This window comes from Physeter macrocephalus, chromosome 20 (genome assembly GCF_002837175.3).
Source record: "Physeter macrocephalus isolate SW-GA chromosome 20, ASM283717v5, whole genome shotgun sequence".
Lineage (NCBI taxonomy): Eukaryota > Metazoa > Chordata > Mammalia > Artiodactyla > Physeteridae > Physeter > Physeter macrocephalus.
The window spans coordinates 86,641,924-86,660,009 of record NC_041233.1 but is presented as its reverse complement, the minus strand read 5'-3'; the positions used below and the strand labels follow the sequence as shown (position 1 = coordinate 86,660,009).

General features: G+C 36.9%; 1 protein-coding gene across 1 annotated transcript in view; it reads left to right on the top strand.

The window, feature by feature from the left end:
• HOOK3 (hook microtubule tethering protein 3) overlaps positions 1 to 16,988 on the top strand; it is a 111,301-nt gene extending 94,313 nt beyond the window's left edge. Inside the window, exons 18-22 of the mRNA XM_024131556.3 lie at positions 1,214 to 1,296; positions 2,404 to 2,504; positions 3,815 to 3,919; positions 4,740 to 4,811; positions 7,457 to 16,988. Coding sequence (XP_023987324.1) covers positions 1,214 to 1,296; positions 2,404 to 2,504; positions 3,815 to 3,919; positions 4,740 to 4,811; positions 7,457 to 7,597 — 502 coding nt within the window. The 3' untranslated portion in view covers positions 7,598 to 16,988. The remainder of the gene's footprint in view (positions 1 to 1,213; positions 1,297 to 2,403; positions 2,505 to 3,814; positions 3,920 to 4,739; positions 4,812 to 7,456) is intronic.
• Positions 16,989 to 18,086: the final 1,098 nt, after the last annotated feature.

Sequence of the window (18,086 nt, the reverse complement as noted above, 5' to 3'; positions counted from 1 at the left end):
AAGTGTATATATTTATTTTGTGTAACATATGTCGCTGTGTGTGTGTGTGTGTGTGTGTGTGTATACCCTCAACAAAGATTTATTAAAGTATTATGCATAGAAAAGACCAGAAATAGACATAACAAAATATTTTTTTCTTGATGTTTTTCTGTATTTTCCAATTTTTGCAGCCTTTTTTACCTCTTATATTACAGAGTGCCACACTAAATAGTATAGAGAATTACACATATTATGTAAATACTAGAAAAAAACTTACTTCTGTTCATTCATTCTTTTACCTTTATATTGGAATATACCTTACAATAAAGTATACAAATCCTGAGTTCTTAGGTCTACAGCTTGATGAGTGTTTTCCTACATAGGCAGGTAGCCCAGATCAATATATAGCATGTTTCCAGCAACACACCAGGATTCTTTGTTCTCTCTTTTAATTAATTGATTACATCCCCAGACTAGCCACTGCTGATCTCTTATCACCCTTTGTTAGTTTTGCCACTTTCTGAACTTCATATAAAAAAAATCATATAGGGCTTCCCTGGTGGCACAGTGGTTGAAAGTCCGCCTGCCGATGCAGGGGACACGGGTTCGTGCCCCGGTCCGGGAGGATCCCACATGCCGTGGAGCGGCTGGGCCCGTGAGCCATGGCCACTGAGCCTGCGCGTCAGGAGCTTGTGCTCCGCAACGGGAGAGGCCACAGCGGTGAGAGGCCCGCGTATCGCAAAAAAAAAAAAAAAATCATATAGTATTATCCTTTTGTGTCTGACTTTATTCAACATTATTCTATGAAATCTCTCCACGTGGGTGCATGTGCCATTAATTTATTCTTTTTTATTGGCATGTACCGTTCTTTCTAGTCTTATTTTAGGAGCTTCAGTTTCTTTGCAACAAGAGTTTTGCATTATAAAACCTCAGCAAAGTTTTAAATTTAATTTTTACAATATCCTTATTCCTAGAAACAATAGAGATCATTAAGTTATTTCTAACCTCTTGGGCAGGTTTATATAAAAGAATGACTACTATTTCAAACTCTGAGATTTTTGTCTGTTTTTTAGTCATTTAGAAAATATGTTTATGTTGGATTAGTCTTTTCATCTTTGTTTCATAGCACTTGTGTTCTATGCTAGTGTATCCCATAAAGAAAGAATTTATATCTTTCATTTCAAGTGAAAAAATGCAAAACAGTAGTAGGTAAGAGTTATATATTTTGTTACAGAGAGAAGCTGCATGAGGCCAATAATGAGCTGCAGAAGAAGAGAGCCATCATCGAGGACCTTGAGCCGAGATTTAACAACAGCTGTGAGTTTTCCCAATTAGCATAGTTTTCAGTTGGTTAACCCTAGTGATGAGTTTAAATAAAATTTGTTTTTTTTAGAAATAAGCCCTATTATATTTTCTAGCAATTAAGGAATTTGCCCTGTTCACAGAAAGAGTTAACACACACACACACACACACACACACACACACACAAACACATATAATCATCTTTATAGTATTTCTTAAATTTCTAATTTAGTTGTGAGTTTTTCCTTAAGTATGGATGCTAATGCATATTTTATGAAATTTTTTTCACAGTGTCATTGCAGTGTAAGTCAGTCAGACTTTTCCTTTGGTTGATATTTACACCCATATGTAGCTTGACTTTATTAATTCTCCTCTGTGGATGTGGGAGCAGGACACAGACTTTTACTTTTTTAGTATTGTGGTGAAATATACATAAAAATGACCATTTTAACCATTTTTAAGTATTGGGTTGGCCAAAAAGTTCATTCGGGTTTTTCCGTGAGATGCGATGAAAATCCTGAATGAACTTTTTGGCCAGCCCATTGTATAGTTCAGTGACATGTTAAGTACATTCACACTGTTGTACAGCCACTGTCCATCTCCCGAACGTTTTCATCTTCCCAAACTGAAACTCTCTACCTGTTAACCACTCCCCTCCTCCCCTCTTCCCAGCCCCTGGTAGCCTCTGTTCTGCTTTCTGTCCCTATGCAATTGACTCTTCTAGGTAATTCATATAAGTGGAATCATACAATATTTGTCCTTTTGTGTCCAGCTTATTTCACTTACATAATGGCTTTCATTTTCACTTAGTATAATGTCTCCATGTTGTAGTCTGTATCAGAATGGAGGCTGAATAACCAACTATTTGTGTAAATAGACCATATTTTGTTTATCCCTTCAGCCATCCAGGAATACTTTTTAATTTGTGCACTTCTATAGTGTAGTTTTTGTTTATTTCTAAGAAAAGCTTTTTGTTTAAAAAATTGTGAATTTTAAAAAATAAAATTATATATAAGTATAGACAAAACAGTCTCTCAAAGCTGTTTACTATTTTGTCAGTTGAAATATTTTCAAGTTGTTAGGTCTAAAACATTTTTAATTTTTTACTGTCTCACCGATAGCCTTAAAAATTGAAGAATTACAAGAAGCTTTACGGAAGAAAGAAGAGGAAATGAAGCAAATGGAAGAAAGATATAAAAAGTACTTAGAGAAAGCCAAAAGTGTAAGTGTGAGTCTGCGGGCCTCTCACTGCACTTTCTCATTGTGTTTCGCTGATGTTTCAAAATACAGTGCCTGAACGGTGACCTCTCACACAGAAGGACACGAGGAGTCTTTCGACAAAAAGAGCAAGAGGCCGTGATCAAAACAGGTCACCCCCGCCCCAGGTTACTTAACACGTTACCAAGAGGGAATCACCTTTCTATGTAGGAAATGAGTGGCAGCCCTTAACACGTTACCAAGAGGGAATCACCTTTCTATGTAGGAAATGAGTGGCAGCTCCACCTTCCCTAATTATCAAAATCCGCTGCGCCTGGCGGGAGGGCCCGCCTCTGTCTCCAGATGAGCCTTGCTGTTGGCAGTGCTCAGGGCTTCTGGCCTAGCTCCAGTTCCCAGGGAAAAGGAGGTTACTGGAACAAGTTAAGTAACACCTTCAGGAAGGCATCAGATGAATCCAGACTTTGGGATGAGAATCCACATTATGAAAGCAGAAATAGGCACTGGAGCATCACGGAACACCAGAAGCTGTTCTCCTGTAAAAGGAGCCCAAAGGGACCTCCCTGCCAAATGCAGCGGTCCTGGATTGGGGACATCTGTGGAAATGATGTGGATTTGGGCTGAATTGTGATGACTTATAGAGAGGTTCACTTTCTTACAGATGATGTGGGAGGATGTCCTTAGTCTAAGGAGATGCGTGTTGAAGTGCTTGAGGGTCACGTGTCATGAGACAAAGGTGACAGTGTTGCAGTTGGTCAATCCGGGTTAAAGGAAATGGGTTTTTATTGTTCTGCTCTTTCAAGTTTTCTATGGGGTTGATCATTTTTGATAGTAAAACTGCTGAGCCAAAAAGCAAAGACCCTTCCCAGAAGCCCTCTGGTAGGCCAGCTAGATTTGTGTCACCAGCCTGTGTGTAAACCCAGCGTCTGGCAAAGGAGGAGAAGGACCACAGAGACAGGCTTGTGGACCACTGGGACCCACTCCCATCCTTGCATATCTGGTCAGAGGCAGAGGCCCCTGAACCAAGTCAGAGGAACGGAAAAGGGAAGATTGCTGTCAGTAGTGTCTGCTGTAGTGTGATTAATTTTAAGCCAGAATTACTTCTTATCACTGACTCTTTCACATAATTTTAAAATTTTATATAATTAAAAATTGCAACAACTGAATATCATTTTATACATTCAGATTTTAAAGTGTCCACGAAAGATAACTTTTGAGTCTCATAAGGTTTATCTTTTTTTTAAATGACTGCTTCCTTAGATATTACACTCCTTGGGTTTGAGACTTTTAAAGTTTTTCTTTTATTACTTTTTGCAGGTTATCCGTACTTTAGATCCTAAACAAAATCAAGGAGCAGCACCAGAAATACAAGCTCTTAAAAATCAGCTCCACGAACGGGATCGGCAGTTCCATTCATTGGAGGTAGTTTACTGTAATACGATAAGACATTTGATTTTTTTATTTTCGATTCTAGAAACCTTGCTATGCACAGTGGTCCCTCAACATCCACGAGGCACAGTTACCAAAATCCATGGATGCACAAGTCCCTTGTAGAAAGTAGTGAATGTGGTTATTTGCATAAAATCTAAGCCCATCGTCCATGTGCTTTAAACCATCTCTAGATTACTTATAATACCTAATGCAATGTAAATGTTATGTAAATAGTTGCCTATGGGGACTTCCCTGGTGGCGCAGTGGTTAAGGATCCGCCTGCCAGTGCAGGGGACACGGGTTCGAGCCCTGGTCTGGGAAGAGTCCCACATGCTGCAGAGCAACTAAGCCCGTGCACCACAACTACTGAGCCTGCACTCTACAGCCCGCACGCCTAGAGCCCGTGCTCCACAACAAGAGAAGCCACCGCAATGAGAAGCCAGCGCTCCACAATGAAGAGTAGCCCCTGCTTGCCACAACTAGAGAAAGCCCGCGCACAGCAACAAAGACCCAATGCAGCCAAAAATAATTAATTAATTAATTTTTAAAAAAAGATATCCATGCTTTAAAAAAGAAATAGTTGCCTATGCGTGGCAAATTCAAGTTTTGGTTTTTGGAACTTTCTGGATTTTTTTTTTTTTCTTTTTACTATTTTCGATCTGGGGTTGGTTGAATCCATGGATGTGGAACCCATGGATATAGAGAGCTGACTGTACAATTGTGCCCATGAACTTAGATAGTTTATTGTGAGTATTTTATTTATGTTGAATTGTTTTTCATCTTAACATGCTTACATGTGCTTGCTTTTTAGAAAGAATATGAGAAAACAAAGAGTCAAAGAGAGATGGAGGAGAAATATATTGTTAGTGCCTGGTACAATATGGTAAGAAAATAACACGTCAAAACATATTGCGAAATTCAGTGAATATGTATCATTTATTATATTCCCTTTACTGTAGAAGTAATTCTACCAAATGAATCTGAAATGTAATTACTGTCCTAACACACACTAACAAAAGCCTAATGCTGATCTTAGGGTCAAACAACAGATACAGGAACCACCGTAAACGGGGCTGGAACATTGTGGACACATCATTATCCCTGTCCTAGAGGATAGAAAGATTTCTGTCTCTCAGGACCATTTTATTCTCGGGGGGTAGGGACTTTAATAATATCTAAACACAGATACAGTAGCTTTTGTTTTGTGGGACTATTTCAGTGCCTTTGCAGGAGCGGTACTTGTAATGAAAATAGTTAACTGTCTCTCAGGTTTTGGTAAATGTTCACGGTCTTAGACCCTGAACAGCTGAAGGTTTTGAAATTGAATTTTCCAACAAAAAATCTTAAACGTATTGCAGGGGAAAATAAATGCTTATCAGCATTTTGGGCTTCAGTAAGACTTTTCTGGATATGAAGAGCTATGGATTTTGAAGAATGCTGTACTTTTTTCAATATTTTTTTTCTTAGACCTTTTCTTCTTTTTCTGCTTTGTTCTTCTTCCCAAAAACACCACTCCGCCTTTTCAAAGCGTTAGCTGCCTGAGATAGGAAGTTGGACCAGATTTCTTTCATCATACCCCTCTGACCCTGTAGTTGTGTTATTAGCACAGTACCGTTTTACAATTACAATTGTAAATTATATCATTTTACAGTTATAATTGATACTGTGTGTGAAAGGTTCGTGTCCCAGGTCTCCTAATAATGTGATTTGAACTTTGTCAAAATTTCATACAATTTTATGACATGTCCACATTTATATTTGCCTTGGTTAAAACTACATATTTAAGATTTTTATCACAATTTTAAAAAACAAAAAAGGAAATCATACTGGGTTTACATTACCATTACTGTTAACAAATATAGATTAATTGAAAATTAAAATGTAAAAAATAAGAAAAACATGTATTTAAGGAAGGTCTCTGGGAACTAGTCCTGACTTCACCCACATTGTTTCCTCTTCGTCCTCCTTCAAGGTTAATGTTAGCAATCTGGGAGCTCTGTCCCTCAGTCTGTATTAGTGATTTCATATACCTGATTGATTTTTATGACTTCACATATTGTGTATCTTATGGAACAAAACTGATTTATTCTGTGACATGGTACTAAAGAAGAATCCTAGTTTTCAGCTCTGCAGAGAGTGAAGGAATAACTCCCAGTAGGATCACACAAGTTATGTTTAGATAGGGTAGCCGGTAACAGCTTCATACATACATTCAGAAAGTTCTGCATCCCACACAACCGAACTGGAAGTGAGGATGGTAAGTGCTGGGAAAAGGTATTAAGTGTCTCAGGGAATATGGCCTCATGGTGGATACTGAGATCTTGAAGGTGAGTCTAGAATTTGAAAAAGTTGTTTAGAATGTGAAAGTTAAAAAGGTATATTTTAAATAAAATATAATTGTTAATTTATGTAGCCAAATTAACAGATATTACCAATAGATATTTGTCCACTTTATTCAGATTCTTAAATGCTTTAATTCCAAACTGAGTAAAAAGCACATGCTGGGTTTTCTCATGGGGAAAGTGGAGAATGTTGTGCATTGAGGTCTGTTTGAAACGCAGAGCCATGACCCCAGTTTCCCTGGAGGTGACTGGAGTTGGCGGTTTGTCTTGCCTTCTGCCTTCTGTGCGGGTTTGCCCAGCGCCTCTGGCGCCTGCCCCGCCTCTCTCCTGGCTCTGTTTCTCCTCCTTCCCTGTTGCCGGCGTCGGCGTCCGCTTGCTCCCGTCATCTCGCTTCCAATCTCCGGTGAGACAAAGCTGCCGCTCCCAGTTCTTCCTGCTTCTCTGGCCAGGGTTCTTCGCTAGCTTATTAAATGAGAACCGAAACCCCTTTTTCCGGATCTACTCAGGGTCCTCACTGTTTACTCCTCCGCGTTTAGAGAGCGCCGCAGGTTCTCCCTCCTGTTCAGGTGCCCTGGGCCCGGCAGGTGGGCTCATCCCCCTACTAAGCAGGTAGGCCTTCTTCTCCAGTCCTCGGGAAGGACCCCTGCGCTCCTTGGGCCCGCTGTGTGGGCCAGCCGTCAGGAACTTCCCTTAACAAGTCTGCCTGTGAAGAAAAGCAGCGTGGTGGTATGTATTATACCTGGTGTGACTTTCCACCCTAAGAAACAAGTGCTTTTGTGGTTTTCTATTCTAACTAAACCCTCTGATTTCCATATCCCCACGTGAATCAACTGCTACCAATCAACTGCCCTTTTTTTCTTGGAAAATCACTTTATGCATTTGATTCGAAAAGGAAGAATGTATGATTGAGTATGGATAATGTATTCCAAAGATCCATCTCTATTATAATCTATTGTTTGGGTTATTGTAAATTCAGAAAATTAAACCTTAATTTTTCCAAAAGAAGATTTGTACCTAATTGTTGGAACTTAAATGTCTCTAAGATTTTAATCTATCATGAGCAGAGTTAACGTTCCTAATTGTGCCTTATGTCGTCAGGTAACAAATTCTGCGCGATGAAATTTTCTTTTGTGAGAGGGTGTTCCATTATTTTTTCACTGATTACTTTTTTTTCCGTGTTACGTAGGGAATGACTCTGCATAAAAAGGCGGCAGAAGACAGACTTGCTAGTACAGGTTCGGGGCAGTCATTCCTGGCGAGGCAGAGACAAGCCACCAGCACGAGAAGGTCTTACCCGGGCCACGTCCAGCCAGCCACAGCAAGGTAGACAAGTCCTGCCATTAGAATAAAAAACACCCCGCATTCAAAGCATACTTCTGTTACATATAACATTTCAGGAAATTCAGCCAGCTTATATTTTGTCTGTATTTCATGTTACTATTTAGTTGTTTCTCATTTGAGGACTTTCTCTCTTCTGTATCTATAATGTTTTAGTTTCTTGGTCCTTTATTTTGTAGTCCTTTTGGTTCCTTTTAATGTGCCAAAAAATTTTTAAATGCCCAATTAAAAGTGTTGTATATTAGTGTAGTACTTTTCTTTGTATGAAAATGTCCTTTCCCCGATGGTGTAGGCTTTGTAATGAATTAGGTTTTCTGCCAATAATTGATATACAATTTATATTCTTTATTGTGCCTCTGTGTTACCATGCTTTCTAAGAATGTCTTTGTTTAAAGGGAATTAATCTTTTTGTGATGTATTAATCTGTGTTTTCAATTGTTTTCCAAATGCACTTCAAATAACTTGCATACTTACTATGTAAAATGGTTGGCAAGTGCACTTTTTGCAAAGACATAAATACATTGGCAGAGGTGCTAATCAGATCTTACTTAAGGCACCTGATAGAACTATTTAGAGGGAAGAACTGAGTCTTCACATTGTTTTATAGGAAATTAAATTTGTCCAAAGATTTGGAAACTATTTTTAAAACATAAATAGAATTTCATTATTTCCTACTATCTTATTTGCTGGCAGAAGTGAATGCACTGGTTAGGTTACTTGGGGAAAACTTACAGAAGAAAAAAAATCAGGCAGTGTGTTCATTTTTTTTCTTTTTTTGGAATATCACAGTAACTGAGAATCAAATTCTAGCAATGGGCTGACATTTCGTTGCAACTGCCCTCCACATATAAAAGTATATAAAAGATGTATTTTCTATATACTTATGAGTCATAGGTGGCCTTACCTTTGGGGTAATTTCCTTGTTGACTTGCACCTCATTTGTCTTACTTATTCCTTAACATAAAACCTTCTATTTCTCAATAATTCCTAATACTTAACATCTTAGTATCAGTCGTTAGGATCAATAAGTGACTTCTTGTGTCTGATGTTATGACAGGTGGCTGTCATATTTTTTCTTAATTCTATGTACTAGTCTAAGAGTTTGCTACTGAGTAGATTCTCTTGGGTATTTGGTTGCCCCAAAGTGCTTACATTTGTTGACAGATTATAAACTATGTTTATTTACATTAATGAATGGCTGTCAAGTAATAATGATTGTAAAGCACTTTGACTATATAAGGTGCTATATAAATGCAAAATGTCATTCATTTGAACATGAAATGTCTCTGCCTAACTTTCCATATTGGCCCCAAATTATATTTAAGTTCCCCTCCAGCCTTTTTCTTGCACCATAGCCCATAGCCCAGTAAAGCAAAAATTTACTGAAATTAGGTCGATTATTTGTTTGTTTTCGGTTTTGGATAGGTCACCTATTAAGAAGATTTTATTTCATATACGTGCTATTTAGAAGTTCAGGTTTCATTTAGTTTTGTGTATTAAATACAAATGAGTAACTTTAAATCAAGCTAAACATAATCAAGAATTTTCAGAAACTATATTCCAGTGTTTGATTTTAAATCCTTATTTCCTTTTTTTATAAGAAATTGACCTAAAGACTATTTTAGGTGTTTTCATTTGTCCTCAGAAACCGTACTTGAAGAAAGGTATTAGAATATACACAGAAATTACTCCATGCATTGTGCTAATTTTTTACATTAAGTACAGAAGTCTGAGCTCAGTGTGAGTGCTTCTGCCTGGTAAGAAGAAAAGCAGGAAGACTTAGTAGTAATGGAGAGAACCAGCGAGTGGAATGCATCGTGGGGTTTCAGGAGGGCAAGCAGACCTAATCAACACAGAAAGTTTTGACAGTGAAAGATTAAAAATGATTTAAGATGGGTAACCCTCCCCCACCTCCACCCCTCCCCGTCCCTTTATTTCACAAATCAGAGTAAGGATCCAACAGTTTTAAAACAGGGCATGAACACTCACCTTGGTAAAATTAAAATTATTGGGAAATATACCTGCAAAATAAGATAGATGAAAATCAGAGTCCATGAGCTGTTTGTTTAATGGATTATATCCCATGAGAGGAGAGGTTTTAATTTTAGTTCTCTATTTACTGTCCCAGTCCTGGTCTCCTACCCAACCCCCTGCTCAGATATGTTTCTCTAAATGGGAGAGGAAAGTGCCAAGCTTTTAGAAGGAAGTTTTCCGTCTTATTTTTCTTCAGCATGCCATTATTTTGGTGCTTACGTTCATAAGTTTCACTCACCTTTACAGTATCTTTAAATTTTAGTATATTGCTTTCGTTCCATAACAGAAACTTTATTTCTAAACATTCTGTGATGTTTTTTTAAAAATCAGGAATAGAACTTTGCTGTCCCAGTGAGAACCCCGTTTCCTTTGCTCAGCTTTGGACAGGATTTTTAAATTTCTCTTTCTCTGGCGATGACGCTGGGCACACTGTGGAGTCAGCACAGAGTTACTGTGCTAAGGTTGGGTTGAGCCATCACCCCCTGTCTGAGTTCTTGTGAACAAAAAGCTTATTTTCTGTTTTCCCTCTAACCAGGGTGAGAAGATACAGAGTTAATAACTAAAGACTACAAAAGCATGAAATTTATATTCTGCAGTGTGTATTTAAGAAGTTTGTAATGGGGAAAAAAAAATCCAGCAAATATTATAGTTTACCGCATCTTAAAAATAGAGTAAATAATACTGCTGAACATATCTTGAAAAAACTTGCAAAAACCCAATAATACCTTTTTTAGTATTTGTCTGATTATTTCATAATAACCAAGAAAAAGAAGTCCCCAAACAAAGGCTCCATTTTCTAAAATTGATCAGCATTGAATTATTTCTGTTTGATGGCCCAGCCTGGTAAAATTGGCTAACGAGATGATTCATTATAATAAGGATAATACTGTCCGCTGTTATTTTGTTATGGTCCTACTGCTTTGTCTGTATGATAAAAGCTCAGCTGTACAAACTTGAGCTAAATGTTTCCAGTCAGAAACACCAGCCCATATATATCAGCAGTCTTTAGCAAGGCATGAAACCTGGTGCCGTGCAAACAAACCAGCAGTAAGTGATTGTGAGGGGAAGGGGAATTTAGGTTGAAGAAAATTTTATTTTTGAGCTATTTTACTCACACTTCCTTTTCAACTGCAGTTTTATTTATTCATATCTAATGATATGAAATATTTTGTAGTGTCTCTTGCTCTCCGACAAGCATTTATCTTTTAAAGATAACACCGTGTTGAAAACTTGAAAATCTTTATTCTGATACAAGAATTTTCTTGAAATAAAATTCTAAATTTTTGAATTTATCCTAACTCCCTGTATTTAATCTCCAGTGGTCCAGATCTCAGACTCCAGGAGTGTTACACTTTTTCCTAGTTGGAACACATGAGGTTTATCTGAAAAAGCATCCACAACCCACAGATAGTGTTCACCTAGTTAGTTTACAGCTACTGGGATAAGAACCTGTGATCCTAAAGGGAGAGGAAGGTGCTTGGCATCTTGCTTTTTGCTAGGGGCAAAATAACAACATGCTTCTTGTTGTCTGTTCATTAAACTATGGGAGCATGTTTTGACTTTTTATCCTTATATTAAAGTGACTCTTTGCCTAGAAATGGCTGTCGAACTGATGCAGAATTGTACTCCTTAACGGTGAGTAGGAGTCCTACCCTTTCAGAGTATGAAGGACTGTACAGAACAAAATAAGATGGGATCTCAGAATCTTTGAAAATTATTTTAGCATGTTTTTAAATTTTTCCCTTTTTATATGTTAAAAGGGTTTTTCCGTTCAATAATGATAATCTCTTCTCCTATAGTCTCAACTGTCAAAATGGCAGCTTATTTTAGTAGATGTGCAACCCAGTTTCACTACATTTAGAAAGCAGTTTCAGAGCTTATTCTTTGTAACTATAATGATTCTAATATTTTGTATCATGAAGTTTTTATATGAGGGAGGCCATTCTCAATGTATGTCATCCAGTTTTTTACTTTGTATAAAGCATATTTAAATAATAATTGGTGTATGTTTATTTTATGGAAAAATTTGAAAATATTTTAGTGTCCAATTTAAGCAAGATAATTTTATTGTTCTAAAGTTGTGCAATAAATACTGTTTCTTTCTCAGAAGCCTAAAAAACATAAAATAATTTGCTACTGACACAGCTAATTTCGGCCCCTCCCCATCCCCCTAAATCATGGAAGTATCAATATTTATCTCCCTTTTTATAAAATGAAGGACAGCACAAATATGATGACATCCATCTCTTTTAAATCACTGATTATGTTCTTGGAAAATACATACTGATGATTTTGTTTTTAAACAACGTATCAATCCAATTCCCATGTATTTATAAATATAAAAACTTTAAAACTTATATTTAATGTTATCTTGAAGTATGCTTGAATTCTTCACACTGCACTTAAAATGATAGAGAAAGGGACATTAGTTTATTTGAGAAATAAGAGACCCGAAGCTAACTATGGCAAGTATATGAGTTTTAGCAGTTGTGGTCTATGGATGTTTCCTAACAATTCTATTTCAGCAATTACGTCTCCCTTCAGTATTTTTCTGCTTTCTAACATTTTCCAGTAATATTCTGTGAGATAGGTTTGTATGCTGTATATAAGTGAATGTAAAAATCGGAAAGTAACCAAAGGCTGTCAAGGCAGATCCATTCCTAGTGAGTAGAATCGATTATCAGAAAAAGAAGAGGCCTAATTTTGAACAAATATCCAAACAGATAGAAGTGCTAACACTATTAAACCTATACTTGTCTTAACAAATGTTCCTAAAGTGATAGTTTACATAAAATCTCCTGATTTTATTACATGATCATTCAATAAAAAAGAGTAGACAAAAAGTAATTTATATTCTAATTGTCCTTCCCTTCAGTGGACATTAACTGGGCACACAGTATTAACTGTACATGTTTATGAGTAGAGGGGAAAGCATCTATTTTCATTTTGAAACCGTCAACCCATTACTAAATCTAAGATAGTGATTTAAAGCCATGAGGATAGGATGATCTGATGAGATGGGAAGAAATCTGTGGTGGCTGAAACTCACTACCAACTTCCTAGCAGTTATCTAGGTCCGCTGCTGTGTCTGGTTTGCAAACCATGTCTCCCTTAATTATACGTAGTAGCCCCACAGAAAATTTTGTTTAAAATGAAGACAAGAGTAGACTTTATGTGTGTGTGTGTGTGTGTGTGTGTGTGTGTGTGTGTGTGTATTCAAGGAGAGGCTTTATATACCTAATACATTACTGCCAGGCTCTGTATTAGATGTTTAGGGTCTGCAGATGAAATCATCAGAAAAGGTGTCCGTAGCCTCAAAATTTAAGGACAATGGGGCTATCAAATATCCTAAATTATATTGACTCAGAGCTTAAAAGAATAATTAAATATCACGAGAAGAGCAATCTCAAAGTGAGAAAAAGAAAATTACCAAAGCATGCTGAGGCTTTAATGTGTGGGGGAGACTTCTGCGCAGGCACCGTTGCCTTAGAGATCTCTAAATTGACAAAGGAAAATAATTTGATTAGCACTGATACTGTAAAACTTATAAAAGGGACTCATGTTTATTCTCGGTGTATTTGTCAACCTATGGACTGTGATTACTGTATATACATTCTATAGTGTGTTTATTTTATAGATGTCACTATTAGAGATGAATGTCTTAATATTATTTTATAGATGTCACCATTAGAGATGAATGTCTTAATATTATTTACTACTTCTACACACTTATGTATTATTTATACCTTACTGCAAGATTCACAGCACTTTACTAATATTAGATAATTATTTTCCTTCTATCTTTCTGTGGCATTTTCTATGTACATCTTTTCCACTGGGGTTCTTTTCCTTATTTTTGAACACTCACTAAGAAAAATGTAAAAGATTGCCCAAATAAATAGGCTATGTACTGTTCCTGAAATGTTTAAAGTCAGATCTGAAGTTCTAATTCTAGAACTCTCTTTGAAGCTGGGATGGGGCTACTAGGCATGAATTACATTTTATATTTCACATTAATAAGACTCATAAGTTAGTACTCGTGAAGCCAAGTTCTCTCAAATGCAGACACACTTAAAACTTTTTGTTGAAAACAAAAGTTGCATTAATACAAAGTAAACAGTCTTCTGGTTAATCAGAAGCTGCTCTTACCTTCCATTTACCTGTCTCCTAAAATACAAACCTGCAAACTGTCCTTCACTTTCATAGTTTCTTCAACATTGCATGTACTCAAACACAGGAGAAACAAAGCCAGGTTCCAGGAGCTGTGAAGTCCAAGAATCTGGAAAATGGTGGGGGTGAGGTGATGGGAAAAGGCAGACACTAACAAGGGCAGAGGATGCTACAAAAATAGTCTGAGTTCTACTATAACGTATGCTTTATGAACTTGGCCATTTTCTTAAGTTCAAATATAGCAGAGTTTTCAGCTGATGCTTTTGAGAGATGCTTCGAGGAGTCAGGACTCTTCCTCTTCTGCTTGAGTATATCTGTATTCCAACCCTAGTCAAAAGAGAGTGAGATATTTGTTGTTATGTAAACACTGACACAGATGATTGCTGCCAAAGAATAGGGAGATTTGCTCATAAGGACTTTCTCTTAAAGTTTTTTATTTTGCGTTTCTGGATGAGAGAAATGCTTTTATGGTGTGAAGAGTTTCTGTAGTGCTTTCTTCGGCATTACCCCCCGCTCTGCTGGTATGCTTGCTGTGGGCAGGTCACCTAGAAGAGAGAAGCACAAATAGAGAAGGCTAGACTCTGACCTTTGAGGGAAGAGCTGCTTTTCTCCTCCCCGAGTAAAACGATAAAAATGAAACACATCTGTACACACACACACACAGTCACACTCACACACAAGGACGAAATGGTAAGTGGGTAAGTCACCTTCTAAATGTCTTTAGCATCCGTTGGCTTCTTGTTAATCTAGTTAAGAATAGATTCTAGACCTGCATTGTCCAATCCACTAGCCAGTTCACAGCCACATGTGCTGATTTAAATTAAGTAAAGTGAAGAATTCAGTTCCCCAATCCCCCAGCCACATTTCAAGTGCTCAGAAGCCACCCGTGGAAAGTGTGTTACCATTTTGGACAGCACAGATATAGAACATTTCCATCTTTGCAGAAAATGCTTTTGACAGTGCTGTGGTGCCCAAAGAGAGAATAAGGACAAAATAAAGATATTCAGTTGACTTATGATGCTCTTGGATTTTACCGGCATCATTAAAGAAAGCTATTTTTCTTATAAAAATTAATACCAGCCCTTTTTAAAGACCCTGGAAAAATCAAAACCCCATTCTTTGAAACTAGTTTTCAATGTATTTTTTAAACAGATTCTTAGCACTTTACTTTTTAAGTGATATTATTAAATAACTTCATAAATCATAACTTAGTATCTTCAGGTTTTTTCCTTTTTTAAGTAGTCTTTTAAAATTGATGATACATAGTTTCTAACATTTATCCAGCAGAAACTGATGAATGCTTAACTTACTTACAAGTAAAAGTTGATAAACATCATATTCTTCTGTTCTGTTACCTTTAAATCTTTCTATTCTGTTACTTTTAAATCTGTATAGATCTAAGGAGAGTTGCCAACAGTTTTGTTGTTTCTGCCCCTAAAATCACATTTGATCATCTTCTACCTTAAAGGTATATCAAGATCCAAATAGTTTCTTTGATTTTCTTCCTAGTTTCTTGCTCTTAATTACTTAGATTATGAATCAAATTAAGTTTCATGTATGAAGCAAAGATTTTATTCCAGTAACTTAATGAAACATTTTTTTAAGATTTATTAATTGACTTGGCCTATTACTTAAGTGCATAACATAACTAAAAGGATCTACACAGATGCATCTTTGAATTTTTTAACGAATATAAGAGACTAATCGTAACTCTTTGGAGTCAGCTTGGTACTTAGTGAAAACTATCCCGTTAGGAAGTCATATGCTTTCCTCTTCGTTTTTAAATTTTTTAATCAAGCTGCAGACTTGATCCAGTAGTATCAAATTCCAAGCAACTATAATGAAATTCTTATTGTTATTCAAGTACAGATGAGTAAATGGTGTGATGTGAGTTTGTTTTATTCTTTTCATGGTGGTCTAATTTAATGTGTGTTCTACAAAGACTCATATTACTCATTAAGGGAAATTTTCAATATGCTTGAAATAAGAAAGAACATGCTAGTATAAATACAGGAAATGACTGTACACAAATGCCAATCAATCATTTGGGGGCTTTTCATTTTTTTAGTAGTAAGCTTTTGGTTTTTTTAATAGCCTTAGTTATTTAAAATTCAGATGCACTGAAATGCCATTGCTGTCACTAGCTGTTTACAGATTATGTGTAATTCATAAAGCTTTGTACTCAGAAGGATAATTTCCAGGTTTACTCTTGTTTTGCAGTTTTCATGTTTTGACAATTGCCCCACCATTTATAACACCCAATTTCTGGTTGTGTAATGAATGGTAAAATTCAAACATATCTAATTTAATAATTTGCCTTATTTTGATTAACAAATTCTATCAAAGATTTGGGGATAGAAAGAGGCTTTTTTTTCCTATAGTATTTTTTAAACTTTTCAGATGAGCTGGAAAACACCTTAGTACATTGGAGTTGGAGTTGTACTGGTTACAGTTCCAGCTCTAAAGCCTTATACTCATGTCTTAAGTATTACTGATTGTTCTGTGAATTGTTAGTTTGATATTTGACATTGTAGTTATCCACCTTGCAGTTTAGCCTTTGGAAAAAGGATATTGCTGTGTATGTTCTTATTTCTGGTTGACTATTGAATTCGTAATTTCATGATTTCATTCTTAGTCACAATCCAAAAAGGAAATCCACGTGGGACTCTAAATTTCTCTCTCACCTCACAAATGGAATCAATACAGTTTTACAACATTGTACATAAATGGCACCCAAGCAGTTTTCCATCTGTTTACCAAGTTTACCAATCATTTACTCTGTGTTAAACTTGTGGGTTTTCTCACTGTTTTTCTGAGGTAAATGACTTGTGAGAGAGCCTCAGTGAGAAATTTTCACCAAAATCGCAAAAACGTAAAGTCCAAGAAATCACCAGAAGACAGATTTTTAATTTTTTGAAATCTTATATTGTATTTCCTTTTGATATCACTTATTCATTTTAATTTTATGACTGCCAACTTGTTATGGTATTAATTATATGTATATGTTTATATGTATGCATATAGTATATGTATATGAAGAATAAAATTAAGATTTGGTCAAACTATATTTTCCCATTCAAGTACAAAAATGTTTTCAAGGCTGCAGAAAGTGTACAGTTGTCATACAAGTTGTAAATAAAGACTTGTATAAAAATTCAGCTTAGATTTTTTTTCTGCTCTTAGGCCGTACAAACGCATGTTTAATAATTGTCTAATGGTATCCATCCGCTTGCCATACTGTCCTGTCAATTTAGATATTATGCCGCTAACTGGCTGTAAATCAGGAATAGTCTTCGAGTTTTTTCCCAGTACCTAGGATAAGTTTTGTTTTGATTTAGGCTGGTTCACAATGTGTGTAAGCTGACTGTCCAAAGTTCTGAGGGATAAAAGGTAAACATGGCTTCTCCCCTCTTACCACAGACAGTCCAGCAAGAACCGATGGTAGGTACTTACATTCTTTCACAATATAAGGCATTATTGTTGAAGCATCCTGTTTAAGCCACAGATGCCCCTTTTCCTGTCTGTCGACCCTTAAAATTCACCCTTTTCCCCCACCTCCACCCTAGACATGATTGAAATATGGCATCTTCAGTGTCACGTAAAGTGGCAGCAGCAGTGGAGAAATCGATTATACTTACATTAAAATAATTCCAGAGTGAAGTTAGCACCAATATTTAAAAACAAACCAACCTAGTATGCACGTAGCCAAAATAGTGCCCACTTTAATGTGCATTTAATATGACATTTTAATGTCAGAAAGAGAAATGTAAGTGTTCTTCACTCATTAGTATGGAGATAACCATATTAAGTTTAGCCTTTATTGAGTGTCTGCCCTGGGTATTGAATGTTGAAGCAAAGGAGAAGGGGATGAGAAGGTCGGTAAATCACAAAAATTAAAGCAGCTGCCTTGAAATAGCTGTGTGATCAAATGGGACACAACACAGGAAAGTTCCCACGTAGAGTGTGTCCCAGCCGGAAGGCCCTGGTCGGCCTCGAGCGCCATTCCGGTCATTCCTGCAGCGCAGACTACTACACAGGGTCGTGGGTTTAACGATAATGTGCTCTCCCGGGGCTGGGCACAGCCCCAGCTGCTCTCTGTCGGGCCCCTCATTCGCTCCCAGCTAGGTGATGGCTGAGGCTAGAGTCATCCGAAGACTGTTCTCACATGTGGTACCCAAACTGGTGTGGACAGAGCGCCCAAGGGTGATCAGGCCGCTCCCCACACAACCTCCCGACGTGGCCAGCTGGACACACACAGTGGAGTCAACGGGACA